Source organism: Mesocricetus auratus, unplaced genomic scaffold (assembly GCF_017639785.1).
Source record: "Mesocricetus auratus isolate SY011 unplaced genomic scaffold, BCM_Maur_2.0 Super-Scaffold_100003, whole genome shotgun sequence".
NCBI lineage: Eukaryota > Metazoa > Chordata > Mammalia > Rodentia > Cricetidae > Mesocricetus > Mesocricetus auratus.
In genome coordinates, this window is record NW_024429188.1 from 41,281,938 (window position 1) to 41,302,746 (window position 20,809).

Genomic DNA, 20,809 nt, shown 5'->3' on the forward strand with positions numbered 1-20,809 from the left:
CTTCTCCTTGGTGTATTCAGCCATGTTGTTGAGCTACATGCTTAAGTTGCTTTAAAAATTAGATGTGAAAGGGCTAACTTTCCAACACCTTAAATGTCTGTTCCTCATCCTGAGAGTTTGGATAGTTCTTTTCCATCCAAACTGGCATCTGGCATTGCAGGTGGCAGAGTGGGTAGCCAGTCTGGATACTTGTTGCTTCTTTTGTTTTAATTCTTGGAAAATTTGAGAACCTTCAGTGTTCTGAATTTCTGTGGCATGGTGACTACACGCAGACGCTTTTAGCCTTTGGTGGTATGCCTTCCTTAGCTCAAGAGTGATATATATCTGTTTTTTCTTTGAGGATTTGCTTTCTTTTTCCTTCCTGAGTGCTTTTAATTAGTAATTGAGTTCTTTTTTTAAATGGCCATAGTGTGTCTTTTCTTGCTGATTTTTTTCATCTTTTCAATATTTTCCTTTGGGCACTTCCATGATGTCTTGTTCTCTGGATGTTTATTTTTTATGTTGACCTCTTGTTAGTGTAATAGCTGCTTCTGTTGATTTGATGACACTTAACAGGTTTAGCTTTGTTCTTAAAGTTCTGTTTCCTGTTGGATCATTTTTATTTTCTTTTTGCTTGTCTTGGTCTTTCTCTTTTATGTTGCAGGCTCTCCTCCAATGTCTGCTGATCCCTGGTTGTCCAGTCATGTTTCTGAATGAGGCAATTGAAATGCTAGTAAGAACTTTGTGTATAGATATAGTTTGCTAGTAGGCAGTAGGCAGGTTCTTTGTGAGGATAAGCTGGATGGGAGCTGACTTTGTATGGAGGAGGTCTTTATTCTTATGCATTAACATTGGTGTGTGTGTGTGTGTGTGCAGTGTTGATTCTCAGCATAAAATTCATGATTTTTTTTAGTGAGACTTTGCCATATTTTTAAAAATGGCCTGCCATAATTTCCAGGAGCAGATTGGCATTGGGATAACATGGATGGAAGGAAGGAGTCACCTACTTTATGAACAGGACTTGTATTTGTCTTCCTGTTTTGCTCCTTCTATTGCCTATAGTCATAGCCATCTGTATCTAGGGAAGATATGCTCTCTCCTTTGCCACACATCCCTTCTTCAAGACAATACTAACTGGTCTTTCAATTCCATTCATACTTTTAAAAACTGTGTGTGCATGTGCGTGCGTGCGTGGTGCTGTGGAACAACCTTGGCCTCATAGGTGTCAGGCAAGTGCTCTACCAACTGTGCTGTATTCCTAGCAGTTGACACTTTTTTGTGGTGCTGGGAATGAAACCCAGGGCTTTACTAAGCTAAGGAAGTAATTTACCACTGACCTATATTCTCAACCTGGATGATTTATCTGCCAGTGCCCTCTACACAGTTTTCTCTTCCTTATGGGGTTTCTGATCTGTATTTAATTTTCTTACTGCTGTTTAATGAAATATTAGGAAGGAGAGGAAAGGAACAATTGCCTTTTGCATTTAAATAGGAAGATGGTCAGTTTGCTTTGAAAAGTCAAACCCTAGAAGCAAAAATACTGTTGTTTTTAAAAAACAAACATTTTTTTCTGTTTCCTTGAAACTGTGTTCTCAAGTTGGGTGTGCCTATAGTCCCAACACTGTAATCTCATACCTCTAATCCTACCACATAGGAGGTGGAAAAGTCATGAGTTCAAGACTAGTCTGGGCTATATAATAAGACCATCTCAAAAAAGTAAAATGAAGCCAGAAAAGCAAAACAACACGAATAAACAAAACCTTGGGAAAAAGGTAGCGGAATACATACCTGTAGTGCAGCTTAGGCTACATTGCCTTAATAATTATTTTTTGATTATTTTTGAGACAGGGCTTCTCAGTGTAGCTTTGGCTGTCCAGGAACTCACTCTGTAGACCAGTCTGACCTTGAACTTACAGAGATCTACCTGCCTCTGCCTCCCGAGTGCTGGGGTTAAAGGTGTGTGCCACCACCACCTGACAGCTTCATAATTAATAAATGGTGGCTCTATTAAAATATTTGTTGAGCGAAGGAACTCAGTCACAAAGGGTCACACTTTATATGATTCCATGTATATGAAATTGCCAGAGTAGGCAAATCCATAGAGATTAAAAATAGTTTTCTCTCAGCCTTATGTTGTTGGTGGGGATGGAGGATGTTGCTGCCTGCCTGCCTTCCTGCCTTCCTGCCTTCCTGCCTTCCTGCCTTCCTGCCTTCCTGCCTTCCTGCCTTCCTGCCTTCCTGCCTGCCTGCCTTCCTGCCTTCCTGCCTTCCTGCCTTCCTGTCTGCCTGCCTTCCTGCCTTCCTGCCTTCCTGCCTTCCTGTCTGCCTGCCTTCCTGCCTTCCTGCCTTCCTGCCTTCCTGCCTGCCTGCCTTCCTGCCTGCCTTCCTGCCTTCCTGCCTTCCTGCCTTCCTTCCTTCCTTCCTTCCTTTCTTCCTTCCTTCCTTCCTTCCTTCCTTCCTTCCTTCCTTCCTTCCTTCCTTCCTTCCTTCCTGCCCGCCCGTCCGCTTGCCCTCCCTCCCTCCCATTCCCTTCCCTCCTTTTCCTCCCTTCCTTCCTTACCTTCCTACCTTCATTTCTTCATTTCTTGGTGCTAAGGATTTCAGAACCTAGTGCATACTAACCATACGTTTTACCATCAAAGGTGGGGGTTTCTTTTGAGACTAACAGAATTGATTGTGATGATGGTTACAGAGCTTTGTGAATCTACTAAGTCATATTTTGTACTTTAGATGGGTGAAATGTATAATTATATTACAAAGCTATAAAGAAGTAGCGATTAATTTTGTTGTATGTACTATTAAGTAATATTTCAATTTAGGGCCAAAGATACCTTGTTTGGCATCAAAAGTATAAAGTAAATTGTGAGTGTAAGGATATCAAATCATCTGATAGTATACCACTTTTTATTGATCAGGTTCAAAAATAAAGAAGCTGGTGTATCCTCCTTTTTTCATGGGATTAGGTGCCTCTATCTATTACCCACAACAAGCCATTGCCTTTGCCCAGGTGAGTCAGACCCAGGAAGCAAGGATGTTCTTCATTCCAGCTCCACTGGTTTATTTTATTTTGCAGTTCTTATTACACCAAACTAAAAATTACTTCATAGCCAATTTAAAAGTTTCTCCTCACACCGGGTGGTAGTGGTACATGCCTTTAATCCCAGCACTTAGGAGGCAAAGGCAGGCGGATCTCTGTGAGTTCAAGGTCAGCCTGGTCTGCAAGAGCTAGCTCCACGGTAGGCTCAAAAAAAGAAGTTTCTCTTCACTATTTACCTCAGTACCAGTCCCCCTTCCAATAATGTCAATGGTCAGAGAATTCATGGTAATTTGAATATCAATCTAAGAAAATTTAAGGTACCATTTATATACTTATGCAGAAGTCTAAAGACTCGGACTCCAAAGCTGATAATTACAGGCCATTTTCAGCCTGCCCTTCCTAGCATTGTCTGCACAGATTATACTCTGGCCTTCATGCTTTTTCCCTAGTATTGGTGCCATACACACTTTCCTTATTGCAACATGAGGTGTGTGGTCTCTTCTGGTGTGAAGGTCCTATTTGGAGTTTTCAATTAGTTAATTGTCCTTTTCTTACCCTTCAGACCTCAGTTTGATGATATCATGTCAAGTAGATAGATCATAGTTGACTGATGACTTGGGTAAAGATAGAGCACAGGTTCTCCAACTGTTGCTTTAAGATCAATAGCATCACCATTTCTTAGGGACTTGTCAGAGATGCATATCTTCAGGTCCCATCCCAGACTTTTATTGAATAAGGCAGTATATGGGTGTGGATTAGCTCTATTTTAGCAGGGCTTCCAGGATATTTGAGAACCACTGTTTTATACAGACAAGCTTTAGATGCTGGTTTGGAGTCAGTGGTTCTGTAAACATATACTCCCTGGGAAAACTGGCAAGAGGAAGATGAGCTTTAGGTTTTGAGGTCCTTGACAGTTTAGGAACATTGGGACCCACTGGGCAGAACTTCCATATCACATGAAGATACTGTCCTAGAAAGAGACAGCAGTGCAGTCCTCATAATCAGGCTAGCTCGAAACCGGGCCCCTTGGATTCCTCATGGCAGAAGTCTCAATTCCCAGACTGGGCTCCAGTTGTAGGTGGGAATCTAGTGGCCACAGCAAAGGGAAATTGATGGTTTTGGTAATGAGATTGTTTTTAACAGTCTTGGAAGCAGAAAGTTAATGTTCCTGTTCCTGCTCTTACTCCAGCTTAGAAAGAATGAATAATGTCTGCCTTGCCTAGATAAAAGAAGAAAACTAAATTCTAGTCTTATAGTTGAAGATGTAAATGGTAGGCAGGGACTGGCTGCTGGTTGTCCTCAGAGAGAGAGGTACTTTTTTGCCTTCTGTGCCTCAGCATTTGTTACAAAACATTTTCTGTATTCACCACCAAGAGAGTAGGACCTGATGAAAAAGATCTGGAAGTGGGTAGTGGTGATGGTTGAGTAGTAAGGATATCCTTACTGCCACTGGAGTATACCCCTAAAACAGTTAGGATGGTAAATTTTGTGTTACATAGATATTTTTCTCTTTTTAATTTTAGTTTCTTTTAAAATCACGTCATGCATATTTTACTATAAGAAAACCAAGCCAGAAGAGCACCAACTTAGGAAAAGATTTTCCGATCTTGTATCATGTTGTTTAGATCCTTTTTTACAGTTTCAGTTTTCCTTTTTAGAAACCGCAAACTTGGACAGATCACTTAGCCCTTAAATTCTGTTCTGTTCTGTGGTATATTGCTAAAAACAGTATAGAAACCCCACAGATTGAGGCAGTGGAAGTAGTGGCTCAGTGGCAGAGCACTGGCCCAGCATAAGTAAGGTTTTAGCTCAAACCACACAAAAAATGAAACACCCTCATAGTGATGGAAAATGTTACTTTTTCCTTTCAGAAATGGGAAGCACTAAGACCAGCAGTATCATGTGGCAAATGCTCAACATATCTAACAAGGATCCTAAGACTCTTGGCATGTCGTGTATTTTAAAAGCAGTGGGTACAACTGAGGAATACGACATGCAGAAATCAGCATGTTACAGAGACCACTCTTTTTACAAGCATTGAAACTTTAGACAACTCACTTGGCCTTTGAGAGTTCCTGTCCTTACTGTTCTGTAGGATAGGGAGGGATAATTCATGTGAAAGTGTTTTGTAAAATAGTACTATACAAAGATTAATTATAAAAATTAGGAAGAGAATTCTAAGTGGTAGCACACACCTTTAATCCCAGCACCCGGGAGGCAGAGGCAACAGATCTTTGTGAATTTGAGACCAGCTTGGTCTACAAAGTGAGTTCTAGAACAGGGCTATTACATAGAGAAACCCTGTCTCCTCAAACCCCCCAAAATTAAATAAATAAAAATAAAAATAAATAAAAAATGAAATAAAAAATTCTAAGTGTTAGGGCGGGAGAGATGGCCCCATGGTTAAGAGCTGTTACTGCTCATCCAGAAGTGTTTGATTCCCAGCACCCACATCAGGCAACTCAAAACCAGTCCAAGGGATCCAATGCCCTCCTGTGGCCTCCATGTGTAGCTGTGTACACATGAAAGACAAAAATGTGCCTGTGTGCACTCAAGCACTCACAGCAAATGGAAACAATTTTGAAGTATTATCATGGAATAGATCAATCAGTATTCTTTGTTATAAGTAGAACCAATGAATGCAGATTACTAGAAGCATTTTTTGAAGACCTAATGCTTGGGGGGAAAATTTCCAGGCAAGTTGCTCAGTGGTTAAGAGCACTTGTTTTTGCAGAAGTCCCAGGTTTGATTCCTAGCACCCATATAGCAGTTCACAACTGTTTGTAATTCCAGTTCCAGAAGAACTGATGCCCACTTCTAACCTCCTCTGACCTCCACAGGCACCAGACACATGCATGCAGGCAAAACACTGAAACACACACACACACACACACTCTCTCTCTCTCTGGTAATTCAAGCCAGCTAAACACATTTTAAGGTCATCACACACACACACACACACACACACACACACACACACACAGATGCAGTGCTTTTGGAAACAGGAGAAAAGAAATTCTCTTGTTTCTCTTACAGATGGAACGTTCATCAATCTTTTCTGTTTGTGTTTCAAGGTCAGCGGGGAGAAGTTGTATGACTGGGGATTACGAGGGTACATAGTTGTAGAAGATTTGTGGAAGGAGCATTTTCAGAAGGTGAGAAACATTTTTGTTATCTTCCTTTTGGTTTAAATATGTGGTTCTTCTAAAGTTATATAAAATACTTAAATAACCTTATTCCCTTAAGTGTCCTTTTTGTAAGAGTAGTAGAATATCTGAGTATTTGATTATTATCAAATAGGTCAAAAATGGTGAAAAATGCATCCCAATGTAGCCTTAGACTGTAATTTCTATTCTGTTCTATATATAGTTTCCTCAGAATGTAGAGTGTAGTATATTGTCTAAAAATTTTTACCATAAATAGATTCAGGCCAGTGAGATGGCTCAGTGAGTAGGGGTGCTTCCTGCCAAGTCAGATGGCCCGGAGTTTGGGACTGGAAACCCACATAGTGAAAAGAGAAAAATTCATTCCTGTGTGTGCGCACGCACACACACACACACACACACGCACACACACACACGTGCGCGCGCGCGCGCGTGCACACAAACAAATGTAATTAAAAATACTTGGGGCTGGAGAGATGGCTCAGCTGTTAAGAGCACTGACTGTTCTTCAGAAAACCTGGGTTAGCTTCTTAGCACCCACATGGTGGCTTAACTGTTACTCCATTCCTGGGGTATCTGCCTCTTCTGGCCACGGCACCAGGCACATACATGGTATATATGCATATGTGCAAACACATCTATACACATAAAGTAATTAAGTAGTGTAAAAAAGCCCTGCGTTTGCTGGACAATGGTGGCACCTTTAGTGCCAGCACTTGGGAGGCAGAGGCAGGTGGGTCTCTGTGAGTTCCAGGCCAGCCTGGTCTACAGAGTGAGTGTCAAGACAGCCAAAGCTACACAGAGAAACCCTGTCTTGAAAAAGTAGCTCTGAATTCAAATGGAATATATTATGCTTTCAACAAAAATACATAATTGAGACATATGCTTTTCCTTGATTTTATACTTCATCATAAGCTCTGTTCTGGTCTTTAGTTCATCTCCCATCTGAGACTCCATCCAGTGTGTTGGGGAGTAGTCATAGGCCACACATTCTCCATGCTATCTAGTGACTGAGTAGCAGAGAGAGGAGGTTGTGCCATCATAAGGATGTGCCACTTTTCAAGTCTCCTAGTGGCCACATAGCTGATTGCACGTGGCCTGAAGAAATGGTCTCTTTCTGGATAAAGAAGACTCAGTACAGAAGAAGGCATTGTGTGTTCTTGTGTGTTCAGAATCCAGCTAAAGGCAAACTGGGGTTCGTATGTTAACACACTTTCCGCAGTGTAGATCAAAGAAAGTTCCTTTTGACTCCAATTATTTCAAAAGAAAACACTTGTAAAATATATGAGTAGAAGGTAATGGGCAAATATGATCAAAGTAAACTAAATACATGCATAACAACATCATAATGAAGCCTGTTATTTTGTGCCATTAATATATACTCATCAAAATGTCTTTAAATAAATGCACTAGAGTTGTGGATTAGTGGCAAAAAAGGAAAAGAAAAATGTGAGCTTAGCGTGCACAAGACACTAGCACCACACACACACACACACACACACACACACACACACACACACACACACACACACACACCCCTAAATATCAGGATTTAGGAATAACTTTACAGAGTAAATTCTAAGCCCTCCTCATTGTATATGTAAATAACCTTTCAGTGCAATCTTAAGACTGAGTTTATGTATATGAATGTTTTGCTTGCATGAATGTCTATGTCCCATGTGCGTACCTCTTGCCCATGAGGGCAGAAGAGGGTGTTGGATTCCCTGGTACATGAGTTACAGATGGTTGAGAGTCACCATGTAGGTGCTGGGAATTGAATATGGATTCACTGCAAGAATAAGCTCTGTCACTGAGCAATCTCTCCAGCCCCAAGACTGATTTTTTTTACTGGTGGTTTATAAGGAGTTAGTTCCTTTTGAACCCATTTAAACTAGCTCTTTAATTAAGGACTGGGGATAGAGTTCAGTGGTAGAGTGCTTACCTAGCATGCATAAGACCCCAGGTTCAGTCCCCAGTACCACTCAACACAACAACCAAAAGAAACAAAAAACCCAACCCAGCCTTTAGTCTCCAACTCATAGCAGTCCTTACCTAGGCATCCCAAGTGCTCTCATAGTAAGTGTGAACCACCAGGGCTGGCTGAATAGTTCTTTAGAGGGAAATTCTGCATTGATATCACATGTTACCTAGCACTCCCTTTTGAAGAATAAACCCTGTCTTATTTTCTTCTGGTATTTTCTTTGGAAGCCTTCTTACCTGTTTAAAAACTTAACAAGCACACCCCAAAATTTTTTATGGGAAAGGAATTAAAATGTGAGAAAAAATACACATGTCTCTGGAAAGAACCATGAAAGAGAACAAATCAGTATCTACTACTTATTGGGCTGACTAGGCCATACTAACTTTAGAGAGGGATCTTCTAGGAGCCTCTGTGGGTTGCTCTGATGTCTCTAGACATGCATGCACACCAAAGCAAAGACTGATGTCACTGGGAGACACCTTTCTCTGGTCAGACAATTCAACTCAATGTAGGGCTGCAGTAGTAACAAGTTAAACAGACCAGCATTTTATGGTCATATGAAGACCCTAGGAAGAAAAAAAAATAAAGCCCAAGGCATTTAAAGCTATTCATAGATTTTTATGCAAGTCTTCTTGGAGTCAAATGGTAAAGATTTCTAAGTAGCTCATCACTGGGGGCTAGAGAGATGGCTCAGTAGTCAAGAGCACTGGCTACTTTTCTAGAGCATGTGGATTCAATTTCCTCATGACAGTTCATAACTGTCAAGGTGCTCTTCTGTGAGTGCCAGCCATGCAAGTGGTACACAGACATACATGTAGGCAAATACCCATAGACATAAAATAAAAAGTAAACAAGTAAAAAAGTCATCATTATGGGTCTACAGTTCTGTTTTGTCTGTTACACCTTGCCTTTTTCAAAGTTAATGGGAACTTTATAGTGCTCTTTCATGTATTTACCCAGCAAAGCATACTCTTCCTGATGCTGGCCTCAACAAGAAAAAATAAGATTGATGTTTACTACAAGTTTTCGGTAAAAAACAGCAAGTCATATTAGCTCAAGACTTAGATTTCAGAAATTATTTGATAATGAAGTACTCTTTTCTCTGATGACCTATTGTGACCTAGATAGCACCTTGTTGGATTTCATGGTTTTCAGAGGTCTTTGGATTTTTTTTTAACCACAGGTACATTTTAATTAACTATTTCATCAAATGCTAATTATAACGCAGTAGAAGAACAGCATGGTTCAAGGCTATTTGTGATTGAGAATAAATGGAAAGCAGAAAAAATGGTTTAACCTTTAGTTGATTACCTCCTTGTAGGGGAGCTTCCTTTCTTATTTTTTCTTTTCTAAAACTTAAAAATTACTCTTATTTTATGTGCATTGCTGTTTCACCTGCATGTATGTCTGTGTGAAGGCGTCAGGTCCCCTGGAACTGGAGTTACAGACAGTTGTGAGCTGCCCTGTGGGTGCTGGGAATTTAATTGACCTCAGGTCCTCTGGAAGAACAGCCAGTGCTCTCAACCACTGAGCCATCTCTCCATGTGTTTCTTTTCATTGTGCATATTAATCATATGGTGATGGGCTTCTTTTCATTAATTTACTACTATTATTATTTTACATGACTATGAGTGTTTTGCCTGCATGTATGTCTGTACCATGTGCATGCCTGGTACCCACAGAAGCAAGAAAAGGGTATTAGATCCCCTGGTACTGGAGTTACAATCAGTCATATGCTACCATGTGGATGCTAAGAACCAAATAGGGCTTCTCTGCAGGAGCAGCTCTTAACCTCTGAGTTAAGCTCCATTAATTTGTTTTTTAATTGAGAGCAAAGAGTTGGAACAGGAATCTTTGGGAGCCTTGAAGCTGACAGTTAAATATATATCAACTCACAGTGTATTTAAGGGGGTAAGCATACAACTGAAGTATAAAACAGAAGTGTCAGAAGAAAGACACAGACAAAGACTTTTTGAAGGGAACTGGGGTTGTGGTAGGGCACTTCATAAAGGGAGACTTGTTTGGAAGTTGGTTTTTCTTGTTTTTTTTGAGACAGGGTTTCTCTGTGTAGCCCTGTCTGTCCTGGAACTATCTATGTAGACCAGGCTGGGCTCAGAGATTTGTCTGCTTTTGCCACCCAAGTGCTGGGATTGAAGGTGAGAAGCACCACTGCCTTTAAGTCAAATGTAATTACCAGTCTCAATTCAGTGTCTTCTAAGTTGAATTTTTTGGTACTATATTGATGTAGTACATATTTTGGATTGTGTAAGTCAAAGAAATTAATGGCTACTTTGTTTAAAGCAGAAACCTAAAGTCTTAAATGCAGGCTGGGGAGGTAACTTAGTAAAGTGTTTGTCTTGCACGCATGAGGACCTTGCAAGCATGAGATAGGCATGCTGACATGCCCTTGTAATCCCAACCCTGTGGAGGTGAGGTGAGTGGATCCCAGGATCTCTAGACAACAAGCCTAGCCTAATAGGAGAGCTCTAGGCTAGTGAGAGACCCGTATTCAAAACGAGCAAATGGCACCTGATGACAACTGATATTGTCCTCTGCCCCCCCCCGCACGCACAAATTAAAATGGTGTGAGCGATGGCCAGGATTTTTGTTTGTTTGTTTGTTTGAGACTGCTCTGTCCATCAGTGACTCAGTTCTTAGCTGTATTCTTTTCCATGGAACTACAGTGGTCTCAAGTACCTAAAAGAAATCTGTGACATTTTGCTGCCCTGTCCTATCCCATCTCCCTTTTTGGAATTGATTCTAAACATTTACATTTGTCTTCTAGTAATTATTAGGATAAAGGCATATTTAATTTTGTCATTGCTCACTTAAAGAGCAGTTATTTGCTTCAGCTAAAATGAACTGTCTAAAATGTAAAGATAGCTGTATCCAGAAATACTGCCATCGCAACATAGTTTGTGTTTCTTTTCTCTATAAAAGAATATATGACATAAGTACAGTTTCTGATACAACAATATAGCCATACATGTATGAACCATCTACCTACCTTCAGAACTAGGAAGTTACCAAGGCCCCTCCTATCTCTCAAAGGGAACAATGAACTGTGTTTTTTTTCCTTGTTTTTCTTTAAAGTGTTATTTTTTTTGTTTAACCATGTATCTATAAAACATTATGGCTGATCTTCCATGTTCTTTTTTGTTTGTTGGTTTAGCCATGGTCTCATGTTGTCCTGACTGGCCTTGAATTCACTATATAGCTGAGGAAGACTTTGAACTCCTGAACCTCTTCCCTTAGTTTTTTGAGTGCTAGGATTATAAGTGTGAACCCTCACACCCAGTTCAGCTTGTATAATTTTCCTTTATCTTGGCTTATAAATAGACCACATGTAAACATATAAACTATCTCAGTCGAGTCTTATTTAGACTGTTTTTTCCTTTAATATTATGATTATAAGCAATATAAGGCAGTAGCTTATTCATTCTAACTTCTATAGACTATTTTTGTGTGGAAAAATATATCCACTGATGCCTAATTGGGTAGTTTTCAGCATACTGTTGTAGTAGTACATAGAACTATGAATAGTTTTTTGGTTTTGGTTTTGGTTTTGGACTTGCTTTGTAGACCAGGCTAGCCTCGAATTCAAGAGATTTGCCTGCCTCTACGTCATGAGTGCTGGGATTAAAGAAGTGCACTACCATATCTAACTCTGAGAGAGTAGGAGAGGGAGGGAGGGAGGGAGGGAGGGAGGGAGGGAGGGAGAGAGAGAGAGAGAGAGAGAGAGAGAGAGGGAGGGAGGGAGGGAGGGAGGGAGGGAGAGAGAGAGAGAGGGGAGAGAAGAGAATTTTTTATTTGGATAAATGTTTATGGTTGTTTTTTGAGACAGGGTCTCTCTATGTAACTCTGGCTATATATAAATCAGGCTGGTTGTCTCTTCCAAATGCTGGGAGTAAAGGCATGAGCCACCATACCAGCTGGAAAAAGTTTTAAAACTACTGGACAGTTGTAAAAATAGCACTGTTAACTTAGATTTACTGATTAGCACCTGCTATGTTGTCCTACCATTTTTATTTGTTGTTTTTCTGTATAGCTTTGGAGGCTGTCCTGGAACTTGCTCTGTAGACCAGGCTGGCCTGGAACTCACAGCAATCCACCTGCCTCTGCCTCCTCAGTGTTGGGATTAAAGGCGTGCGCCACCACTGTCCAGCTGTCTTACCATTTTAATACATGCATTTGGTTCACATATACATGTGTTATTCTTTTATGGAACCATTTGAAAGTTCTAGCTATTCACTACACTTTCCATACATCATGTATAATTCAGTATACATTTCCAAAGAACATGGAGCTTCATTTATATGAACAGCAATGGTAACATCATACCCAGGAAAGCTCTTTCACCGTTGATAGTAATATTATCTAATGTACATCCCACACTCAAGATTTCTCTAGTTTTTCCTATTGAGCTGCTTTTACCTTTTGTAACCTTCTAAAACCCTTTTTTATAGTTCTGAATTACTAAAAGGCAAATAAATGCTTGTTAACCATGACCTAAGATGAAAAATAGAATCAGCCAGCTTTCCACGTAACCCTCTGTGTAGGTGATCTGAGGCCCAGCCCTCTCCACCTCTTCAAAAACAGCTGCTGTTCTGGATTTTATGGCAATAGCTTTCTCATTTTGTTTATGAGACAGGATCTGACTGTGTAACTCAGGTGGCCCCCAAGTTTGGTGATCTTCCTATATATATGTGCCTCATCAGTGCTGGGATTATAGGTATGAGCCACCATGCCTGGCTACCTTTTTGTATGGCTTTATCACCTTAGTACTTACCCTGTCACTTTAGTCTCTGTCTCTGTCTCTGTCTCTGTCTCTGTCTCTCTCTCTCTGTCTCTCTCTCTCTCTCTCTGTCTCTCTGTCTCTCTCTCTCTCTCTCTCTCTCTGTCTCTCTCTCTCTCTGTCTCTCTCTCTGTCTCTGTCTCTGTCTCTCTCTCTCTCTCTCTCTGTCTCTCTGTCTCTCTCTCTCTCTCTCTCTCTCTCTGTCTCTCTCTCTCTCTCTGTCTCTCTCTCTCTCTCTCTCTCTCTCTCTGTCTCTGTCTCTGTCTCTGTCTCTCTCTCTCTCTGTCTCCCCAAGATGTTGCTATGTAACCGTGGCAGGCCTAGAACTCACTATGTAGACCAAACTGACTTTGGACTCAAAAGATCCTTCTGCCTTTGCCTTCTAGGTGTGCACTTCCTCTCCAAGTTTTTATTACATTTAGTTACCTTTTTTTTCTTTTTAAGATTCTTAATTTACAAGCTCTTTTGTCTTCTTTTCTGTTATTTTATTTTTTGTTGAAAGAATCTGGCACAATTGGCCTGTGGTGTTTCTTCTAACATGGGTTTTGCTGATTCGGCCCATACAGTTCTTTTTAATGCCTGCAAAAGGGCACGCTAACACAGAGTGACTTCCTGTTTGATCCTTTGATCGTGTGGCTGTCTTTGTGTTTCAGCCTCCTACTTGTTGGGGGGTTACATGGGTGACTGCTGCAGGCAGCTCCACAGAGCGCGAGTTCTCTTATAATTAGCTAAACCAACCATTTCCCAGTAAATATCAGATTTTTCCTTTTCACTAGGTTTTTAAAATTTGCAACAAGTTACTTTCAAATGAGTATTAAAGGCCAAAAATAATTATTTAAAGGTCAGAAAAACATAGAAATGCAGTCTTTTCTCAACATGAAAACTGAGTAGAACTCAAACTGAGCTTTTAATAGTTTTAGTCCAGCCTTGGCTGGCTCAGCAGGAAAACTCAAGAGAAACAGCAGCCACCATCCTAAGTAAACACTGTGTATTCTCTTCGTGCATTCTAAATTTCTTAGCTCCTTAAACACAAGTTTAGTTGAGAGTAACTTTCATGATCGTCAAAGATTTGCCTTTGAATATCCAAGAGGAGTTTCAGTGAGGGTCCAGTGATGTTGGTGCTCCAGAGGCCAGAGGCCTTGAAGCAGACCCATGAATCATTGCACTGAACATTTTGTAAGTGAGCCTGATTGGACAAAAGGGTATACTGTGTGACACACTGCTGCTCCCAATGCCACCAGGATGAACGAAGAGGTGGGGGAGAGGCAGGAAGATGGAAGAGCAAGGTGGTTTTATGTTTGGTTTTTTGTTTTTATTTTTTATTCTTGTGCGTGGTTTCTTTTGGGGGGGGATGATGCAGGGGTGAGGGGTGTATATGGAAGGCCTGGGAGGTGAGTGGAATTTGTGTACATGATGTGCAATTCCCAGAGTCAATAGAGAATTATGGTATATATCTAAAAAATTACCTTTGTAATAAACTAGTCATAGGAGGACCTATACCATGTGGTCCACTTGTATGAGGTATATGGAGTTACTAAGCTCATAGAAACAAGACTGACTGATGGGCTGGAGGAGGGAGAAGTGGGAAGGTGTTAATTGATGGATAGACAGTTTCAAACAAGGTGAATAACTTGTGAGGGTCTGCTCTTCAACCTTATTTTAAAAAAGAATGATAAATCAGTATGTAGTTTCTTTATTTCTGATAGTCTTACATAAGAGAAATGACATTCATTCAGAACAGCTTTAGCTTTCTGGAAAATCTACCATATTGCCCTTACTTTCTTTTTAATTTTACAAGGTAGGAACAGTAAATGACCTATGGTCTAAACAGATAAGTACTGTTTTGCCATGCTGGTTGCATACCGGCTAACTCTCTGCTCTTAACAGACTATGCAGTTTATAGCTCCTGTTGGCTCTGAAACAAGAAATATACTCAAGCTGAGCACAGTGCAGATATATTAAATTGCACAGCCAGTCAGAAGTCCAGTACTGAATCAGGGTGTCAGCAGGTCTGCATGCTTCTCCAGAGGCCCTAGAACAGAACCCCTGTTCACTTAGGTTCTTAACAGAATGTAGTTCCTTGCTGTTGTAAACCTAGGTCTGTTTTGCTGCCTGGCAACTGAGGGTGACCCAGTTTCTGGGGACTTTCCTTGACAGTCCCCTTCCTTCCTTTTCAAAACCAGCAGCACAGGCCTTCTTTTTCAAGTCTCCTCTCCCTGACCCTCTTGTTTTGACTCCTTCTTAGTTTCTATTAACTCTTCACATTCACTTGGGTCCATTCAAGTCATTCTGGTGTACGCTTCATCTGACGGTGGCACAGTAACAGGTTCTCAGACACTCAACTATGAAGCCACCGTTCTGCCTATGACGTTCCTGAGAACTGGAATTTTGGTGGGACCTTTAAGAGGTCATCTATTCTCACCTATTTATTTTATGTCTTTGCATTGCTTTTTTATACTTTCTTGTGAAATAATGGATTCTCTTCCGACCTTTTCATAATACTTTGTTCTTGTTGATCCTCCCACCTCTCAGCCCCTGGCCCCTCTTAACCTTCTTTCTCTATGCTGTAAAGCCCGTATGTAATATCGGATATAATTTAGTCCCCCTTTCTCTAAAGACCCATTCTTCACCTCTCATGGTTCCCTTTCTAGTTTTATACCTATACCCACACCCATACCCACACAAGCATGTGTGCATCCATATACAAATTAAAATATAGGAGCCACATATGAAGGAAAACATATGATATTTGTCTTTCCAAGTCTGGCTTATTTTGCTTAACATAATAATATCTTCAGTTGTATCCATTGTTCTGCAAATACAATTTTTTTGCAAATATGACAAAAATTTCATTATTCTATCTCTTAAGGGATACATACCACATTTTCTTTGTCTATTCCTCTACTGATAGACATTCAGGCTGGTTCCATTTATTAACTACTTTATTAAAAAGAAGTGGCCTATCATGCACAGTAGGTCACATCCATGCAGCCTAGCTCAGTGTGCTCTTTACTTGGGAGCCTATCAGGCACCTTTTTATTACCTCCATTTTACAAGTAAGCAGATTGCATTTTGCAGGAGTTTAGCAATTGACGAAAATAGTTCAGGACCTTGCAGAGAGAGAGGGAGAGAGGGAGAGGGAGGGAGGGAGGGAGGGAGAGAGGGGGGGGAATATAACAATAGAATTTTGGCTTGTTCTTAAATTGCAAACTACTTTTTGAAGTGAGAATGTTGTTTCCTTTGAGATAATGGTGCTGTCACAAGAGAGCTCTTAATTTGTAATGTGGTCATGGGTGGGTGGGTCTGGTATCTTTTAGTGACACATTGGTTCTGATTTATATTGTTATAAGTGATACATATATAAACAAGGCCATGCTTTTGCGACAGACTGATTTTTCTCAATTAGTTGAATGGAATGCTTTGGGTGCTTATTTTCTTCATCTGATTGATTTTTGAAAAACCTGTAAATTTGGCACCTTATTTTTTGAGGTTGAGAGACTGGCAGGTATAGAGTTAGAGTATCTAAGAATTTCATTAGACCTACTTGGCAAGTAGTAAGTTAATTGAGATGTAGATATATTTAATTAGGTGGGAAGCCATATTACTTTTATGACAGATCCAGTAGTTAGCCATGGTTATCTTACTTTCATAACCTTTTTATGCCATTTTTTCTTTAAATTTTGGTTTTTCGAGACAGGGTTTCTCTGTATTGCTTTGGAGCCTGTCCTGGAACTCACTCCCTGTAGACCAGGCTGACCTTGAACTCACAGAGATCCATCTGCCTCTGCTTCCTGAGTGCTGGGAATAAAAGGCGTGCGCCATTACACCTGCCTTATTTCTTATTTTTTAATGAGTCACTCACCCAACCTTCCCCCTTTTTTGAGATTCTATGTAAACCAGACTGGCCGTAAGCTCAGTCTTCCTTTTTTACCTTTCAGGTGCTTAGATTATAGGTGTGTAACACCATGCTTGGTCCTAGACTTTACAAAAAGATCCTCACTGGATCCCTAATTTCATTCCTGTTCCATTTGTTTATTCGACAAACATTTGAATGCTGTGTGATAGTAGGTTCCAGGGCTAGTATGTGCGCATAGGAGATCTAGGTTAATGAAAGACTAAAGCATGAAGGGAATACTACAAATCAGGAAGAAGATGGGAATAGTGAAGTGTCAAAGGTTCTAATATAACCTAAATTGTTGAAAGGCAAGGTACATAGAAAATCTTGAGAAATGGGTGAATAATTATTTTGCCAGGCAAAAATTGTGATTGATCATTCTAGGGCAAGGAATACATTTTGCAAAATCCATGTCCCAGAAAGCAGCTCGACAAGCTTGAGTAACAGCAGAAAGGCCCAAGGGGCTGTGGTATGAGGTGTGTGTTCACATGTATTTTCATGTGAGATGGGGATGGGGAGTATCCTCTAGAGTTCCATCAGGCAAGCATCTGTATTTTATGTTGAATCATCAAACAATGCATATGTTCCTCAGAACTCCCCTATAAAGCTATGTGCTATGTAGATGGGTGACCATATTGTCATCCAAACTAGGACAGTCTTGTGAATGAGAGAGGACAGTGTTAATTATGCTGGTATAATGGGCATATAGCTATGAATAGAGAACTGTTCTAGACCACTCCAGCAGGCTTTTTAGGAGTTGCCTAGAAGCTATGCTGTGCAATGGTAGTCAGTCACATGGTCTTGCTTTCTCATCCCCTCTTCCCCCCTGAGTGCTGATGAGAGAGAGGGTCACCAGGGCCACCTGCACCAAGTCTAGTCTACAGAAGCAGAGCCTTATGGTCTGTCTAGCTGTAACCCAGAGTTGTTCAGACTGCCAGTTTATGCTATCCAACCAGGTCTCATTAATAGAGTCTCAGAATCTAAGTCTTAAAAACATACAGGAAAGAAAAGCCTGAGCTTTATTTAGCACATGAATTTTCCTCACTAGAAATTTTCTGTACTTCTTCTTACGGATGATATGACCTAATTAATTGTAAGTTCCTCAAGGGTAGTCAGGCAGAGTGGTTGTGGTTCAACTCTGAGAGTGTACTTTAATGAATTGGCCCTTGCAGATAATGCTTGAAGCTTCCTTACGTCTGTCAAACAAACCCACTACAGCAGTGATAGTGGCATGCAGTAATAAACCTAACCTTTAAGAAATAAGAAATCTTCACTATTGATTTGATTTTGCTTTTATGGGATCAACTGTTTGACTGAGTCTACAGAATAAGGATTCATGTAGCCTTTTTTCTATTTCCTGTGCCCAAGTTACTTTCCACAAAAGGGCATTTGAAGGAAACTGACTAATCTCTTCAGTTTACTGAGAAGTGGGTCATCCTGTATTGTAACCACCTTTAGCATTTCTAACTGCAGCCCCAGTTGAGAATTTGGTACCCCTCAAGCCTTTCTTTGACACCTCAACAAAATGGCTTGACCACCTTCCAAGAAAATAATACTTCATGTTTACATTCAGCCAAATACTGAAGGCACTTTGCCATATTTCACTATTTCTTTTCAAGTTGCATTAAAGCTTTCAATTCTCTTTTAAAAGCCAGGAAATGTGAAGAATTCACCTGGAAATAAGTAGAAAACTCCATGCTCTGCCCATTTTAATCAGGTAAAGAATAAAACAAGCGAACAAACAGAAAACCTCTGGTTATTTTCAGCATTGTTAGTGTTAGCTAAAGTGATTTATTGTTTTAATTAGCACTTTCACCTTGATGTGGAAACATAAGGATCATGTTTTATTCTGTCTTTAATTTTTGGCTTTAAGTGCCATCCATGTCTTACTTAATTATATTTGTGCTTCTTTCTGAGAAGTACCAGGGTCTTTTAGATAAGCTAGAACCAGAAAGAGGTTAGAAATGCAGTGATTTCTTTTGGTGTTATGTTCAACTCACTATTACTCTTGATCTGTTTGTTTAATAATTACTTACCAAGCACTTGCTAAGTACAGAAACATTAATTATACTAGTATTTTGTGTATATATTAAAAGTATATAATAGAGCTTGTGATTTCCTGATAATTAGCAAATTATAAGGAATTAAAAATTAACCTAGATATTCAGCTGCATGAAACTAGCTTAGTTATGATAGATCTATAAATAGGATTATTATTGTTTTAGTAATACTTAATTGCATGGGAGCATGTATAAATTTTTTGTGGTACTAGGATTGAAGCCATGACTTCACACGTGCTGGCCAAACACTCTCCCCACCCCTACCTGAGCTATACCCATAGCCCTTACTCTCCTTTTTATTTCCTAGACACTTTGTCATAAAGTTGCCTGGACTGGTCTTGAATTTGTCATCTTCATCCTCAGCTTCCTGAGTAGCTAGGATGACAGACCCAGAGCCACAATTCTTAAATAGAGAAGAAAGGCAGTATATTTATTTTGTTAGACCAGGAGGTATATAGAAAATTTAAATGTACATTTTATTCTAAATATATGTTTTACAAATTTCCTGCAATGAATGTGAGTTTTCTTTTCTGATCAGGTGTGTGTGTGTGTGTGTGTGTGTGTGTGTGTGTGTGTGTGTGTGTGTGTGTGTGTGACTGGAGATTGAACAAGGTCAAGAGGTGCATGGCATTTGCTGAGCCATGTAGGCATGTAGTTCACATCACCCACATACCTCACTGTGCTTGGGTACTCAGCTGTTTGGAAGTCTGAATGTAGTATGGATAGACCACAACTCTGAGGTTCAGTTCACTCATCTGCAAAATGAGGTTAGGCATTGTGTTCTTTAGTTCATTCTCTTTATGGTGATGAAATAGTGATGTAAAAATTATACTGTTTATTAATTTAAACCTAAATAAATATCAAAATGCATAATTTTAGAGTCATTTTTGTTTTCCTGGGTATAGTTAACTTATAGTTTTCTTTTGTTCTTTTAGTTATAGGTAAACATTGGAAACTCCAGATGGTAAATCAGTATTTCTACAGACAAATGGCAGAGAATCAGTATTGGATATAGTAAACTGGCTTTCTTCAGGAAAAACAACACTAAGCCTCTTTGCTATCTTGGGTGATGCCATATTCTAGACCAACTAATCTACAATCTTTCATTTGGAAATAATGTACAAGCCTTATGTCACTATTTATGTACATAATTAAAACCCAGATTCAAACAGAGCTGGCCTGCGTTCTTTACTGATATGAGTAACGGGTTAAGTGAGCATCTCTAGTGCTTACCTGTATGGTTTCTGTGTACACATGGTTACTGTGAAAGGCTCATTTCTGTGTATCTGTGTGTGTCTGTTTGTCTGCATGCACACGTGCAGTGGATGGAGGACGTGTGTGCATGAGCGTGTGTGCTAAAGGCAATATTTTTACTTTTAAGGGTTGGCTTTTATTTGCCTCACTTTGAGATCTTTTTGTTTGTTTGCTTGCTTATTTTTGAAATTTAATTATACCATTTCCTGCTTCTCTTTGTTCCCTTCAAACATTCACATGTACCCCTCCTTGCTCTCTTTCAGATCCATGGCCTCTTTTGGCATTAGTTGTTATTGCATGCATGTGTGTGTGTGTGCGCGCGTGTGTGTGTGTGTGTGTATACACACATATACATACACATACATATATGTGTGTATGTGTATACACATGTATATACATACACATACATATTTTTCCTAACTGTAACCTCTTCAGTCCATACAATGTTACTTGTATGTATGTTTTCATGCCAACTGTTTGGCACTGAATAACCAGTTAATATGCTCTTCCCTGGCAATATTTACTCTTTAGGGCAGCACCAGTTGGCAGTCAGCAGAGTGGACTCTACAACCCAGAAGTGAGGAGAGGAGCTTAGAGAAACCAACAGCAGGAACCGGATTCTCAACTGAGGTCGTTTGAATGAG

General features: G+C 40.0%; 1 protein-coding gene across 3 annotated transcripts in view; it reads left to right on the forward strand.

Moving 5' to 3' along the window:
* Apoo (apolipoprotein O) overlaps nt 1-20,084 on the forward strand; it is a 38,298-nt gene extending 18,214 nt beyond the window's left edge. For 2 of the 3 annotated variants that reach the window (XM_040744209.1, XM_040744211.1), the window contains exons 6-9: nt 2,895-2,986; nt 6,091-6,171; nt 18,503-18,568; nt 19,847-20,084. In XM_040744209.1, coding sequence (XP_040600143.1) covers nt 2,895-2,986; nt 6,091-6,171; nt 18,503-18,538 — 209 coding nt within the window. In that variant the 3' untranslated portion in view covers nt 18,539-18,568; nt 19,847-20,084. The remainder of the gene's footprint in view (nt 1-2,894; nt 2,987-6,090; nt 6,172-18,502; nt 18,569-19,846) is intronic. The other variant, XM_040744210.1, reaches the window with a different exon arrangement.
* Nucleotides 20,085-20,809: the final 725 nt, after the last annotated feature.